At 39.8% G+C, this 16,740-nt stretch overlaps 1 protein-coding gene across 1 annotated transcript; it reads left to right on the top strand.

Annotated features, from left to right (window-relative positions):
* Window positions 1-44: 44 nt before the first annotated feature.
* On the top strand, window positions 45-16,539 carry LOC105444686 (lactadherin-like). Its single transcript, XM_030986743.1, has 4 exons — window positions 45-442; window positions 7,075-7,274; window positions 15,679-15,822; window positions 16,300-16,539. The coding sequence occupies exons 1-4, from the start codon at window positions 328-330 to the stop codon at window positions 16,456-16,458; spliced, it is 618 nt and encodes a 205-aa protein (XP_030842603.1). The 5' UTR covers window positions 45-327; the 3' UTR covers window positions 16,459-16,539.
* Window positions 16,540-16,740: the final 201 nt, after the last annotated feature.

The raw sequence follows: 16,740 nt of genomic DNA, 5'->3' as shown, positions 1-16,740 counted from the left end.
AATGAATTAATTAACGGTCACCGTATTTCTTTGAAAGTGGAGCTGAATTAGTATTGGCTAAATTTCACACATTTTGGGATCTAAAATTACCTTCATAGCAATTGTAGGTCCTGAAAGGGCACTAGACATGTCATAGATAAGAATAAGAGCAATAACCATGCACTTTGAAGGCACTTGCGATCTGAAAAAACAGAACTCAACTATCCCTTTAATGAACTAACGATTAGCTTCATTACGAATTAGTTTTCTTTGCAATATTACTTAACGTCATTTTCATTAACTATATAGATATTTCCGGGAAATTATGACCGTGGTTATGTGACTCACATGCTTGCTAGGCCGGTAGTTGGACACTCTTTCCGGATCCATCCGAAGACTAAGTACGTTCGCATTACTTTGAGGATGGAACTATATGGGTATGGACCTCTAACCGATGCCGTAGGTAAGTGCAGAGTAGGACTGTTACTTAAAGAGTGTTGGCTCAGTCAGTAGAGCGTCAGTAGAGCGTCTGCCTCACAACCGGGAGGTCGTGGTTTCGATCCCCCGCCGCGTCATACCAAAAGACGTTAAAAGATGGGAGTTGTTGCTACCATGTTTGGCGTTCAACAATGAGGGATAGAGCAACGTCGATCTGGCGCTGCTCAGTGGCTGCCAGCCTCACGATCAATTGGGCAAAAAGAATTTCCGTTTCGGTTTAATAAAAATTTGGAGTGGACTATTGGGCTATTATTATTATTATTATACATATCAATACCATACATACCAATTATAGATTGGTAGGTGCTGAAATAAATGAACACACGATTCATAATAATAATAATAGCTCGTTCTTATATAGCGCTTTTCAGGACCCAATATTATTACCCCGGTCATCGGATTCAGGCTTACCCGCACACAATGTATGCACATTCTCCACTCCCTGTGGAGCATCCCAGCTAGATCAATGTCTTGCCAAAGGACATTAGTGACGCGGTGGTACTTGAACCGCAGACCTTGTGATTGTCCTAGGAGGTAATTTTCTGGGGGGTAATAATCCTCTGGGTGTGATAGTCCTTGGGGGGTAGTTGTCCTCGGGGGGGGGGGGACATTTCCTGAGGGTTGATTTTCCAGGGAGGTAATTATCCTAGAACCGACTCAAAGGCCTAAAGCCATACATCCTGTTAACCCTTTAGGCCTATATGAACTTGTCATTTTATTTCTATTCAAGTACTGCTGACATTTAGAATGGATATGCCTAAAACAAAAAAAAGCATGTGGAAGATGTATGTTGTACTGTGCATATTGCATGTATTGTATACATTATAATAGGGTTTATTGTGAATATCTGTGAGCATGGAAACTTTCAATCCTTATTGCTTCTAAACAAAAAATATTATATCTCTGAAACTTTTATATGTTTTAGTGAACATGTCAGAGATTACATTTCATGAAAAATGTTGTCAAAGTTACGTGATCCACAAGGTCAATTTAAAGGTCAAATCTGAGGTCAAGAGGTCAAAGTACCCCAACATGTACGAATCTTCAAAATGGCGGTAGATTTGGAATCCTTATTGAATACCCTTTCCAACAATACACATTTTGTGAAGATTTACTCATTAGGTCCCGAGATACAAGGGTTCAAAGGTAGGCCCGCCACCCCTTTTTTTGAAAAAATCTCAAAATTTGATGGGCCGTATCTCCAAAACCCCTCACCCGATTGACCTAAAATTTGGGATTTGGTGCTGTGAGATCACAATCAAAAAGTTCACTAAGTTTCATCAAAATCAAAAATGGTCGGGTTAAAACCATTGGGTGATTTGACATGGAATGACCCCCTTGCCTTGCGAGTATTAGTAGGTATTATGTTCTTATAAAAGACCAGTTGGAGAGCTTTGATTGAACTAATAAGTTGTATAGCTTTATTGAGTCTCTATGTCAGTCAGACATCTTTGTAGGCATCTCCTGTACAAGTACTCATTGTTTCATAACATGACCTAGCATGAGTCATGGGTTGCAGGTCATTCTATATTTAGTTATACATGCTAGTATGTATTTGCAGACTCTGTTAAACTACATGTAGCTATCACTACACCTCCCTTCTTTAAAAGAGGTTTACATATATATATATAAAACTTCTTAAACTGTACAGAGTGACAGGGTGGACTACCTGTACACTCCCGACTGTACTAGGGCATTATTCTGTCCCTTAAAGCTGGAGTACTGTCGCTTTCAAAATATATATAACTTATTACGCGACAGTCCATATCTTTCAAGGTTGCGATTCGCGAAACTGGAATTCTCCGTTGAGGTTGAGTGATATCTGTTGATTTCTGTAATCAAAGTGACTGATTAAATCCGGTTATATTTTTAAACTATAACATGCAAATATATATATCATGCTCATGCAATCCTGCAGTTATGTTTTAAAGTCCAAGTTGAACTCTGTAACTATAAACTATTTACAAAACGCGAAAGTCTTTCTCTGTAGTTCGCTTTCATTTATTTACAAGTTCAAGCGATCTGGCGGTTTAATAACTCGTCCGCTTCTGGTTCTGGTTGATGACGTAGTTGAGCTTTCTTCAGATGCTGGTTGCTCTGTAGCTTCTGCAGTGTCATCTAGCTCGAAGTCATCCTGTGTTGGTAGTGGAATAGACTCGGCTTGTTGTTGACGTGGGACTGGCCTGAGGTGACGTCTGTTTCTGCGACGTATCTCTCCTGTTTCTGTCTCGATCTGGTATGATCTGTTTCGATCCTGGACAGACCTGACAATACCACGTTTCGACCAGGTGTTGGTTTTCATGTCTTGGAGTATCACATGATCTCCAGGCTTTAGCTTTGACAAGTCTCGAGCATGTTTGTCGAATCGCTCTTTTTGCTTCACCTTATGATCCTCCTTTCTTCCCCTCACTGATCGAGTATTGACCTGTTGGTTGACAAGTAAACTGTCAAGCATGGGGAGATTCGATCGAAGTCGACGATTGTAGAGGAGTTCTGCCGGAGACTTTCCGCATGCTAGTGGTGAACTGCGATAGACTTGTAGAGCTCTGTGGATATCCTGTCCACTGTGCTGTGACTTCAATATGAGTTTTTTCACAATCTTCACAGCATTCTCTGCGAGGCCATTTGATTGCGGATAATATGGACTCGATGTAGTATGGTGAAAATCCCATTCTTTTGCAAAGCTCTGGAACTCTTGGCTTGCAAATTGAGGACCATTATCCGACATCAGCTCACATGGCGTTCCATGGCGGGCAAATACTGCTTTCATGTGGTTGATCACGGCCTTGCTACTAGTAGAAGTCATAGTACATACTTCAATGAACTGTGAATAGTAGTCGACGATGACCATGTACTCTCTATTGTTCAGCGTGAACAAATCAACAGCAACTTTTTCCCACGGGCGGTTCGGCACGTCATGAGGATGTAGACTTTCAGCTTGCTGTTTTGGTCTGTACATTAGGCATGAAGTACAACTTTGGACCATTTCAGTGATTTCTGTGTTGATTCTGGGCCAATAGATGACTTCTCTAGCACGTTTCTTACACTTCTCGATGCCTAAGTGTCCTTCATGGATTTTGTTTAGCATGAACCTTCTCATAGTAGTGGGAACCACTATTTTGCTGCCTTTGAAGATGATGCCATCTGCTTCAGAGAGTTCACTCCTGATGTTCCAGTATTCCCTGACTCTAACTGGACATTGCTGCTTCGTTTCCGGCCAACCATCTCTGATGATGCCTAGCAGCTCTTGCAGTTGATCATCTTTCTTTGTCTCTTCGAAAATCTGATTTCGTTTGTTCGATGTAACTGGCATGCTCTTGACAATAGCATCTACGTAGACTCTAATATCTTCCTCAGTTTCAGCATTCAACTCAGCCTTTGGATCTACTGCTCTGGACAATGTATCAGCAGTATACATGTACTTTCCAGGCGTGTACGAGACCTTGAGATCATATCTCTGTACCCTGATGAGTAACCTTTGAATGCGTAGGGGACAGTCACCCAGTGACTTTACAAACAGTGGAATAAGTGGCTTGTGATCAGTCTCCACTTCTACTTGTTGTCCATAGATGTATTGATGGAATCTTTCACATGCGTATGTGATTGCCAGCAATTCTTTCTCGATCTGTGCATATCTAGTCTCTGCATCAGTCATTGATCGAGATGCATATGCGATCGGAACCCAATCTTGATCATATTGCTGTAGTAGCACTGCACCAATACCATCCTTTGATGCGTCTGCTGACAGCTTGGTTGGTTTCTTGCAGTCATAGAAATGTAGGACTGGCTCTTGTATCAGAGCTTGTTTCAGCTGATTCCATGCATCCTCTTGTGCATGATCCCATGTCCATACATTCTTTTTGTCTAGTAGATGTCTCAGCGCTGCTGACTTGGTCGACAGATCTGGAATGAACTTCCCTTGGTAATTGATCATACCCAAGAACCGTTGGACATCTTTCCGACATTTCGGTCTCTCAATGTTCAAGATAGCAGACACTTTCTTTGGATCAGGTTGAACTCCTTGATCACTGATCAAGTCACCAATGAATGTGAGCTTCTTGACATTGAACTCGCATTTGTCTTTGTTCAACTTGAGATTCATTTTTCTCACAATGCTGAGAACCTCTCTCAACCTGTCATCATGCTCCTGTTGGGTAGTTCCCCATACAATCACATCATCCATCATTGTGTTAACTCCCGGAATGTGTGCAAACAGTTGGTGCACTATCTTGTGATAGACTTCCGGAGCACTACAAATACCGAAAGGTAGTCTCAAGAACTTGTACCTTCCATATGGCGTGATAAACGTACAAAGTTTGGAGCTTTCGTCATCTAGTTGGATCTGCCAAAAACCACTAGATGCATCTAACTTGCTGAAGTATTTGGCTCCTGCAAAATGTGCAGTTATTTCAGCTCTTGATGGCAATTGATAGTGTTCTCTTTTGATTGCTCGGTTCAGGTCTCTTGGATCTAGACAGACCCTGAGCTGACCATTCTTTTTCATCACCACCACGAGAGAAGAAACCCAATCAGTTGGCTCATCAACTCGTGTGATTACGTCCATTCGTTCCATCTTATCTAACTCGTCTTTGAGTTTATCTTTAAGTGGAAATGGAACTTTGCGACATGCATGCTGAACAGGATGTGCATCCTCTCTCAATGTGATGTGGTGTTTACCAGGAAGACAACCTAGACCTACAAACACATCTTGATAGTCTTGAACTATACACTTTTACCCGTTCCGTGTTCAGTTTGTTTCTCAACATGATACACCCGTTTCACCAGATACAAGTCTTCACTCGTCCGTAATCCTAACAAAGGCTGACGATTTCCAGGAATGACTAGACACGGCACATTAAGTTTGATCCCTTTGTACTCAACTTGTACACAACAACGACCTTTGACCGGGATATCTGTCTCATAATAACCTGTCAACATCACTTTGGCTCTTTGTAGCTTTGGTTTTGGTTTCAATTTGTGAAATACTGTCTCAGGAAGAAGATTCGCCTGAGCACCAGTATCAACCTTGAAGTCAACCGGCTGGTTATTGACTAGTAGATTAACTATCCATTCATCCTTGGAGTCTTTTGATTCAACAGAGCAAATCATGAAACCTTCTGAATCTACCTCCAAGTGCTGCAGTTCATTGACCTTGGCTACTGGGGTTTTACAACATTTAGCAAAATGATTCTGCTTACCGCACTTCTTGCATGTTTGACCTTGTGCAGGACATTTGTCTTTGCTATGTCGGTTTCCGCACCTGCTACATGCATCACTTTTAGTACGACTTTGAGGTTCTGACCGTTTTGACTTTGAACCAGGAAATTTCTTCTTAGTCTTGCTGAAAGAATCTACCGGAATTGAGGCGTTTTCCCCTGCAGAACTCAACGCTTGTGCCTGCGTTCGAGTTTGTTCAGCCGCACGACATACTTGCAACGTTTTAACCAATGTAAGATCATCTTGCCTCAACAAACGTTCTCTTAGACCATCGTCTAAAATACCACAGATAATTCTGTCCTGGATAAGACTCTCTTTCAACATGGAAAACTCACATGACTGAGCACGACTCCGCAATTCTGTTGCGTACTGATCAACACTCTCATGCACTAACTGAGATCTTGTGAAAAATCTATGTCTCTCATACGTTAGATTACGTTTCGGCATGCAATATTCCTCATATTTGTTCAACACTTTCTCAAGCTTCATGCTCTCACCCTCAGCAAATACAAACGTATTATACAATTCCAAGGCAGCATCGCCAATCACGTGTAGAAGCATTGATGTTTGTAACTTTTCATCTTTTTCAGACATTCCTGAGTCAACATTGTATAGAGTGAATTTCTGTTTAAACCTTCTCCAGTTCTCGGAAATATTTCTCTTTAAGTCGAGTGGAGGAGGTTGACTGAGATTTGCCATTTTGTTTCTTTTTGTTTCTTAGCCTAGTGTAGTCACTCACATGAACAGCATAACAATTAGCTTTTTTCTTGTTGTATCTTTGCAACAATTACTTTAAGCTCAACTATTAACTTTCACTGAGTTATTCTGTATGTTCATGTCCCATATATGTCACGCTTACTGCCCGTTATACTGGAACTGGCCCGGCACAGAACTATGCACTCCAATCCATACAACGACAGCGCTATATGGACATAACTACATTCACTGGACATACACTTAGACTCTAAGCCCTCTCATCATCTCTCACATCATAAAGAATTGGATTGAACTGGCCTGATTTCAATGATTCCTCCATATATATACTGTAGGCTGGATCGCTCAGCACAAACACTGGCTGCCTAGTTCTGACACCATATTATGTTCTTATAAAAGACCAGTTGGAGAGCTTTGATTGAACTAATAAGTTGTATAGCTTTATTGAGTCTCTATGTCAGTCAGACATCTTTGTAGGCATCTCCTGTACAAGTACTCATTGTTTCATAACATGACCTAGCTATAGCTATTAGTTATACATGCTAGTCTGTATTTGCAGACTCTGTTAAACTACATGTAGCTATCACTACAGGAAATATAAGAAAATCAGTTACAAGGTCAGTTAGTTGTCTTCGTCTTTTTTTGTGTGTGTGTGTGTGTGTGCAGCGTCGCTGAACCTCGATGCGGAATTTGGTTGCATTCCTGTCCTCGGCGAGGGGCTTGGCGTGGAAGATGGTAGTATACCAAACTCTAGACTGACATCGTCATCGATAAGAACGTCTGGGACAGAAACTCACAAGGGAAGGCTGAATACGGTTGGCGGTGTATGGGCCGCCGACTCTGCAGACAACAATACGTGGGTTAAGGTAATTTGCTCTAGCATGTCTAAATGCGCATTGAGATGATTTCAAAAGATAATTTGTGTACAGCTAGAATACATACAAATCTAACTTCTCTTCGTGATAGGTTGCACCTCGACAAAACTCCTGACAACACAGATGATTATATTATAAGATACAAGGATACATGCTTTTAAAACAAATTAAAAAATGTTTAGGGCTGGTCAGACTCGACCTCACAACGAAAACGAAATTTTCCTCTTGGGGTCCATCCTAAATAAACATTAAAAGGCGTACCTTCAATCGAAAATCCCGCTATCGCTATCATTAAAATCTGACAGGTCTTTCGTTTTGCTCATATTGAAAGCAACAATTGTGTTCAAATCATGGTACATATGTTTATATATATATATACCCAGATAACAATACGGCGTTGGGCCAACGTCGGCCATGGTCGGCAGGGTCGCAGTCGGCAAGCCAACGTTGGCTAATCGTTGGGCCATCGTCGCCATTTTTTTACTGATAAATGGTGGCTATTGGTTGGCTCATTCGACGTTGGGCCAATGTTGGCTGAACGTTGGTCCATTGTCGCCATTTTCACTGATAAATGGTGGCTATTGGTTGGCTATTCGACGTTGGTCCAATGTTGGCTGAACGTTGGTCCATTGTCGCCATTTTCACTGATAAATGGTGGCTATTGGTTGGCTATTCGACGTTGGGCCAATGTTGGCTGAACGTTGGTCCATTGTCGCCATTTTCATTGCTAAATGGTGGCTTTTGGTTGGCTATTCGACGTTGGGCTATTGTTGGTTTAATGTTGGTCCATTGTCGCCATTTTCACTGATAAATGGTGGCTTTGGGTTGGCTATTCGACGTTGGGCCAATGTTGGCTAAATGTTGGTCCATCGTCTCAATTATCACTGATAAATATTGGCTATTGGTTGGCTATTCGACGTTGGGCTAACGTTGGCTCATTGTCGCCATTTTCACTGATAAATGTTGGCTTTTGGTTGGCTATTCGACGTTGGGCCAATGTTGGCTGAACGTTGGTCCATTGTCACCATTTTTACTGATAAATGGTGGCTTTTAGTTGGCTATTCGACGTTGGGCCAATGTTGGCTGAACGTTGGTCCATTGTCGCCATTTTCACTGATTAATGGTGGCTATTGGTTGGCTATTCGACGTTGGGCCAATGTTGGCTGAACGTTGGTCCATTGTCACCATTTTCACTGATAAATGGTGGCTATTGGTTGACTATTCGACGTTAGTCCAATGTTGGCTGAACGTTGGTCCATTGTCGCCATTTTCACTGATAAATGATGGCTATTGGTTGGCTATTCGACGTTGGGCCAATGTTGGCTGAACGTTGGTCTATTGTCGCCATTTTCACTGATAAATGTTGGCTTTTGGTTGGCTATTCGACGTTGGGCTAACGTTGGCTCATTGTCGCCATTTTCACTGATAAATGGTGGCTATTAGTTGGCTATTCGACGTTGGGCCAATGTTGGCTGAACGTTGGTCCATTGTCACTATTTTTACTGATAAATGGTGGCTATTGGTTGGCTATTCGACGTTGGGCTAAAGTTGGCTCAACGTTGGTCCATTGTTGCCATTTTCACTGATAAATGGTGGCTATTGGTTGGCTTTTCGACGTTAGGCCAATGTTGGCTGAACGTTGGTCCATTGTCTCAAATATTACTGATAATTGTTGGCGTTTGGTTGGCTATTCGACGTTAGGCCAATGTGGGCTGAAAGTTGGACCATCGTCTCAATTTTAACTTATAAATGTTGGCTATTGGTTGGCTATTCGGCGTTGGGCCAACGTTGGCTTCATGTTGGTCCATCGTCTCAATTTTTTTTTTAAATGGTGGCTTTGGGTTGGCTATTCGATGTTGGGCTAACGTCGGCTGAACGTTGGTCCATCGTCTCAATTTTAAATTTTAAATGTTGGCTATTGGTTGGCTATTCGGCGTTGGGCCAACGTTGGCTTCATGTTGGTCCATCGTCTCAATTTTTTTTTTAAATGGTGGCTTTGGGTTGGCTATTCGATGTTGGGCTAACGTCGGCTGAACGTTGGTCCATCGTCTCAATTTTAAATTTTAAATGTTGGCTTTTGGCTGGCCATTCGATGTTGGGCCAATGTTGGCTGAACGTTGGTCCATCGTCTCAATTATTACTGATAAATTGTGGCTTCTTAATTGGCTATTCGACGTTTGGCTATTAACGTTGGCTCAATGTTGGTCCATCGTTTCAAATTTTACTGAGAAATGGTGGATTATGTTGGCTAATATACGCGACGTTGGGCCAACCCGGGGGCCAACCTTGGCTTAACGTTGGTCTATATCGTCTCCATCTTTACTGATAAATAGTGCATGTATATATTGGTTGGCTATATGACGTTGGGCCAACGTAGCAAATACGACCTAGTACCGCTACATCCGGGTAAAAAAAATTGCATGCGTGCGCATGCCCATGTGTTCATGCAATACACCAGTTTACAGTTGTATCAGTGCGCATGCGCAGACAGTTGACCTCGGGTCATTGGCCCCAAAATTGGGGCCAATAACCTCTGACCTCTGGTATTTATGCGTAAATTAAAATTGCGCCCATGCAAATGATGATGTGCGCGCACAACGCAGCGCGCAGGCAGTGATGTCATCATTATTTGCATGGGCGCAATCTTAATTTACGCATAAATACATGACTCCTAGGTCATTAGCTTTGTTTAAAATGGCGCACACAACTGTAAACTGGTGTATTGCAACGTACGTCAGCCATATCCTGTCGATTTGTCTGGATCAGTTGCCGGGGAGTACCAACACTGCATGGTAAATGAATGATTTTCTTTCTCTTTCAACGTTATTTTTGTGAGCATGTCGCGTGAAACTGATAAATTGTATAGTGTGAGAACTCCCCGTCACAAAGCGAGGGAAATAGCATGAGAAATTGTTAAAGTAATCATTGATAATTCCCTGTCCAAATGAAAGTGAAAGTGAGTACGAGCTTGTGTACCGCTCGGCGTACGCTTAGCAAGCACACCCGCTGCGTGCAATTGAAGTGTGAGTGATGGCTATGATGGGTATGATGGGGGCCGAAGTGTCGGCATCAGATGCATTGAGTGTTTGCCGTGATAAATGTTAATATGTTCCTGACTTAGAGTTAGACCTAGGTGATGTATTGATGCATCATGTTGCAGCGTCCGTGACAGTGATGATGTTCATCCCAATATGCAATATCGACCATGAATCAAATGATTGTGAATCTGTTGGTGTTACAAGTGTTGAAGGTGCTGATGCATTGTTGGAAAGACCAATTGAATCAAATAGAGCTGAATGGGAAGACGCATCATTTTTTTATGCATATCTAAATGATATTATAGTCTCTGATACTTTCAGATTTAGAAGTAGGTCTATACTATACTCTGTAGTAGCTCAATATATGCTGATGATGATTCAGTTCGAAAAGGAATAAATTACGAGATTGAGCTGTGAATTAAGATATCCCGCTAGTACATGTTTCTAGCCTCCTGAAATCTTACAAGGGTGCCAAGTCTGCCAAAATATGCAAGAACCTTGTATCAACACATTTAGTGGATTGTGAGTGTGATGTGAAAGAGGTAGCTGGTGGGAATTACCCTCATTTTAGCATTTGCAATCATTTAAAGTCGCAATTGGCCAAGAACCCTTAATTTGATCAAATAGTAAATAGGAAAAACTATTGGGGGCGGGGGTAACACTGATCGATCCCATAATTTTCATTCACAATTTTCATTCACAAATTTGATTATTGCTGCATTTTTATTCTCATTTTCAAATTAGTTTTTATTGTTTATGCACATGTATATTAAATTGCTATAATTTGAACCGAAGGTAAATATTCTAATTATTTATTTTTAAAATTCTGACGTTCTTTATTAATACATTCAATTCTATATAGCTCTTCCAAATCCCAATACTTTTTTCTCCCATAATCCCTACAATTCTGAAATTTAAATATTAAATCCTGCATTTCATATCGTCAACTTCACAACAAATTCCAGATTCCTCTACCCGTTCAGATCCAGCTACCCCTACCTCGATCATCCAGAACAGCATCAACAGCACCAAGGACCCCTTCGACATCGACCCCATCAATCTCCAGAACACTGTCGACCCCAACGACCCCATTGACCTCAACATTCAGAAATATGGGTATGTCATTTGGCATTTTATTAATTTTGTATTTAGTTATACATGTAGACAGGATAGCACTTCTTAGTATTCGTTATAGTTGTGCCCTGCACACAAAGTACAAATGTACTGGATTAATGTACGTTTGTGTAGGACATAGCTGCTAACGGATGCTAGAATCTTTTTCCTGATTATATTGAGAAACTGCATTGTGATCACTTACAAAACTATTGAACAACAACAAATCATGAAATACTGCTTATAGCAGTATTTTTTTGGAAACAATTCTGAATGCAGGGTGCCACAAAAAACAAAACACAGTCAATTGATTTGTTTCTTGTATAAGCAACTAACGATATAGCTTTGTGTTTTTGTTTCTACTTTGAAGCCCCTCGAGCTCTCTCAAGTATTGGGAGCTTACATAAATACAAAAAAAAGTATTGGGAGCCACAAATTTTACTTCAATGTTATAATGATGTGAAAGAAAATGCCACTCTTCTTCAAACATTTGTCCTAAAATTAGAAAGAATACAAACTTGCTAAGGATTTTGTGTTGTATGCAGAAAACGCAAATTTTGTATTCTTTCATCCATATTCTACTTCAAACACATTTGTTAGGGCAATATTATATTTGCAGAAGTGTCCAGGTGTTAATGACATCCTCTTTTACATCATACCATTTAAGTGAGATTGTGCCATCTATTCTTTGGCTAATTTTGGGATCCAACACTTAAGAGGGGCATCTCAACACTGAGCAAACAGATACTATAAATTGGTTCTTTCTATTGAAGAATATTACTGCCATTTTACCTCAAATGTATATTTCCTTTGTTAAGAAGAGTGTTTGATGGTACTCTAATTAAACAAGACAAAAATAAAAGAAATCCATTCCTTTCTAATTTCCATACATCTGGGTCATTCGCTCTAAAGTTTGAACGAAGTTATTTTCATGACAAAGTACTTCTATCCATGAAATGTCATCAAAACTAGGGAGGATGTGCCACTCAGGACTACTTCCCTTGAATGCCGTACTATTTGATTAATATCCGTACTATTTCAAGGTGATGTTTCCATGATCTGCTTTTAAATCTTGTTTGGTTTCTTTCTTCTTCTTTTTTTTTTGCCGCAGATGTCGAAGCTGTACCACCACAAGCTAGACAAGATTTTGATTCCGACTAACCCATTCTTTAAAGGTCCATTGCCATAGGAAATTAAAACTTTTATGTCTTGTATCAAGACCCTTTTAAAGCAACATAATAACAATTGTTTCATAAATAAATGCCTCCTTATATTTTTTACAATTTTTTGAAAACCTCTCCAAGTTGCTCGTCTAATGGTGGACCCCGCCCCTTACAATTCTCAGAGTTCCTCGGAATGATTGACCAAAGGATTAGTGATGTTATATCAAGAACGATCTCCGCTTAGGCAAGCTACGGTGCTTGCTAGCCAGCTCTGCAGGCATTATGTTTTGTACACAAACATAAACAATAACTTTTGTTATTAAATAGTGTGCTATGCATCTTTACTTGTTATTTATTGTGGTGAAATTTCACTAATGGCCCAATTTTAAAAAGAGAGCTATACCATGAGTCGAAGAAGGTCGTAATTGATTTGAATGCCTGTATAACGTGTCAACTAAATGCATGCTATAAAGAATTTCAAAGGTAAGAAAAAAATGTTTCATATATCTAAGTGACTGAATGTTTTTCGCACTACCTTCTTCTCAAGTTAAAGAAATATTGAAAGTGGTATATTAGAGTGAAGAAACTTGTGTTTTTCCCTTTACAAGCTCTGCTCTTTCTTACTTCACTTTCAAATTTCCTCTCTTGTTATATAAACATTTAGCGATTGCTTTACTTCACACATTCAAGCAATGTATACTATCCCTCCTAAAAAAACAGTTTGTAGATGTGTTAACAATAGATATGGCGACGAAATGTATCAGCATCTCTGAAATGCTTAAGCATAAAAAATGTTGGCAATTTCTCTGAATTTTATTTTTTATTTTTTATGGAACATTGTTTACATTAATTGCCTAGTTCTTGGTATGCAAATGTTGGACACTTTATTAATTTCTTTATATTTTTGTGCTGTACATATGTAGAGGAATCTTGTCATAAGCAATCGTGTTCGTCTGCCAGAAAGTTTGTTTTGTTTTACTCGGGAAGTTGTGAGGATTGTTTATTATATTCGTACAATGAATTTCAGTATGTTATGTTGTGTTACGTGTAAGCGACAATTCATTTTATAACAACTCCTATCGTCCTAGCATTCATTGATAGTAGGCCTATATTGTGACACATTGAGATACCTTGAACTTGAAACTATGTTTACATCTTTTTCGAATTCAAACGAAAATACAAAAGAAAGATGTACAATAATTGTATTCACATTTACAACAGTTTGTTTATTACACATAAAATAAAGTATGTTTTATCACAAAATCAGTTTATTTTCCTTGTTCTTTTGTTTTGGAGGGAGGGGGGTGTATTCAGAGCAAATTCTAAGAAGCAAGATGGTGAACTTTTCATTAAAATGGGACAAATAAGTTGTTATCAAATTTTGATAGTGATTAAAATGTACAAGATAATAGACATGACGAAATTAAAATAACATGTCCCTCTTGCTTCAATATTGTTATTATACATATCTTCCAGAGGGATCTAAGTCGAGTTCTATAATGAACTTTTCTCAAATTCAGTCTAATTTTGATGAAATTGTTACTATCTTCATTTTGTGGATCTTGCTCTGTTTATTTATTTAATCCAATCTTAAACTACTTGGCTTTTCCTTGTCACGTTGTGATGCATGTGTTTGAATGATTGTACATGTCCGATGTAGTATGATCTTGACGATGTTCTTATGAACGGACGACTGATGTTGGTGTGAATATGTTTTTGAGTTGGTGTTGGTAATGTCAGAAGGATGTTGGCATGAACTGGAAAGGGGAGGTACAACGTCGGCACATGGTGGGATACGGGTTGGCATAACGTTGCTTCTACGTCGGCAAATGGTGGAGAAGAGGTTGGCATAACGTTGGTCTAGCATTGGCACATGGTGGAGGAGGGGTCGGCACTTGGTGGGAAAAGGGTTGGCATTATGTTAGGACAACGTCGGGGAGACGTCGGCACATAGTGTAAAAGGGGTTGGCATTACGTTGGTCCTACGTCAGGGAGACGTCGGCACATGGTGGAAAAGGGGTTGGTATTACGTTTGTCCTATGTCGGCATATGGTGGGATAGGGGTTGACATGACGTTGGTCATACGTCGGGGGGACGTTGGCCCGATGTTGGCTTAATGTCATTTCGTCGCTGTCGAGCCAACGTTGGCCCGCCGGCAAGAAAGCCGTTGGCCCAACATCACATTGGCGACGATGGCGCAACGTAACAGCCCACGACGTCGGCACATATGGTGGGATAGGGGTTGGCATAACGTTGGTCCAATGTCGGAACTACGTCGGCACATGGTGGGATAGGGGTTGGAATAACGTTGGCCCTACGTCGTGGAGACGTCGGCACATGGTTGAAAAGGGGTTGGTATAACGTTGGGCCAATGTCGAGGAGACGTCGGCACATGGTGGGATAAGGGTTGGCATAACGTTTATCCAATGTCGGAACAACGTCGGCACATGGTGGGATAGGGGTTGGCATAACGTTGGTCGTACGTCGGCACATGGTTAAAAAAGGGTTGGGACGACGTTGGTCCAATGTCGGAAAGACGTCGGCATACGGTGGAAAAAAGGTTGGCATAACGTTGGATCAATGTCGGGAGGACATCGGCACATATGGTCGGATAGGGGTCGGCATAACGTTGGCCCGATGTTGGCTTAATGTCATTTTGTCACTGTCGGGCCAACGTTGGCCCGCCGGCAAGAAAGCCGTGGGCCCAACATCATGTTGGCGACGTTGGACCAACGTAACAGCTTACGTTGGCCCCACGTTGGCGTAACGTCGTATTGTTATCTGGGTATATATATAAGCAAGTTTAGTGAAACTGCAATTTCTAACAGTGCTCAACTGTAGGAGCAAATGAGTGTTTTTAACTTCGCCATGATTGTATTATGTATTTAGTTACTGATGAGCCTTCTGGCGAAACAGTCTGTTTAACTCGTACCAATAAAGTGTAACCTTCCGACTCCTATATCTATATATATATATATATATATATATTGCTTGTCCGTAGTATTGTTATCAAATGCAAGATAATTTGCCATCGGATATATTAATATTTTGTCTTCTTTTCATCATTGAAATCGCCAAAAGGTCAATCTTGGCAAAGATACTTTGGTAACTGGTGTTATCACACAGGGATGGAGACATAACAAGCCTTTGTCATTCCAAATCTCCTACTCAAGAGACGATAAAAATTGGACCTTTGCTCTGGAAGAGCATTGTGGGGTACGAAAAGTGAGTGTTATTTTCGCACTTCCAGAAAAGGCAAATTTAGCTTTGGTTAAATCTATCATCTTCCTTGTTTATTCATGTTCATTTAATTACTTGTATACTTAACTAATTTTTAAAAATTTCCTTATTGAAGTTTGCAAGCAATTTGTCAATCATATTTACATACGTTTACACATTTAAAAAAAAGATTTTTTGAAATATGCAAAAACTCTATCGAAATCAATTATTTATGTGCCTTGGATATGATATCTCTAACATTAATCAACATTTTCCATTCTCCACTTAGATGTAAAAGGGTACCTGGAAGTTTCTGGGGTCATAGGAATTGCAGGGCACTTGGGAAGAGCAGAAATGATACTGATGAGCCTTTGATGGTTAATAAAAAAAATTGTAAATCATTATTATTATTGTCATTATTATTATTATTATTATTATCATTATTAGAAATAAACATTATCCATCGCTTTCGTTCTTTTTCAGACATATGCAGGACCTTTTGATACTAACACATATGTGACCATAGTGTTTCCTGAGCCAGTAACCACACAGTACGTCAGGTTTCATCCTATATCTTCTCTTCCGGCTATGAGATTCGAAGTACTTGGTATTAAAACTCGAACCATAACGAGTTATCATTAAATGGATTTATTGTTTTATTTAAAAAAAATTATTCATTTAACGAGTTATTATTAAATTGATTTATTGTTTTATTAAATCTCTTTTATTCATTTAACGAGTTATCATTACACTGATTTATTGTTTTATTAAATCTCTTTTATTCATTTATTTATTTACTTGTTTATTAATTTATCTATTAATTGATCTATATATGAATTAATTCATTTAAAATGAAATATTTATTGTACTATAGCATCTAAATAAAAGGGTGAGTCGATTACAATTCTAAATGATTTGAGAATA

Source organism: Strongylocentrotus purpuratus, unplaced genomic scaffold (genome assembly GCF_000002235.5).
Source record: "Strongylocentrotus purpuratus isolate Spur 01 unplaced genomic scaffold, Spur_5.0 spur5_scaffold_16, whole genome shotgun sequence".
Classification (NCBI taxonomy): Eukaryota; Metazoa; Echinodermata; class Echinoidea; order Camarodonta; family Strongylocentrotidae; genus Strongylocentrotus; species Strongylocentrotus purpuratus.
This window is presented reverse-complemented; position numbering and strand designations above follow the sequence as displayed.

Excerpts from the sequence above, each read along its gene's own strand:
- LOC105444686 (XM_030986743.1), top strand. The coding sequence starts at position 328 with ATGCTTGCTAGGCCGGTAGTTGGACACTCTTTCCGGATCCATCCGAAG. Across the intron at positions 7,275-15,678 it reads ACAACAATACGTGGGTTAAG|GTCAATCTTGGCAAAGATAC; the intron begins GTAATTTGCTCT and ends AATCGCCAAAAG. Across the intron at positions 15,823-16,299 it reads AGCATTGTGGGGTACGAAAA|ACATATGCAGGACCTTTTGA; the intron begins GTGAGTGTTATT and ends GTTCTTTTTCAG.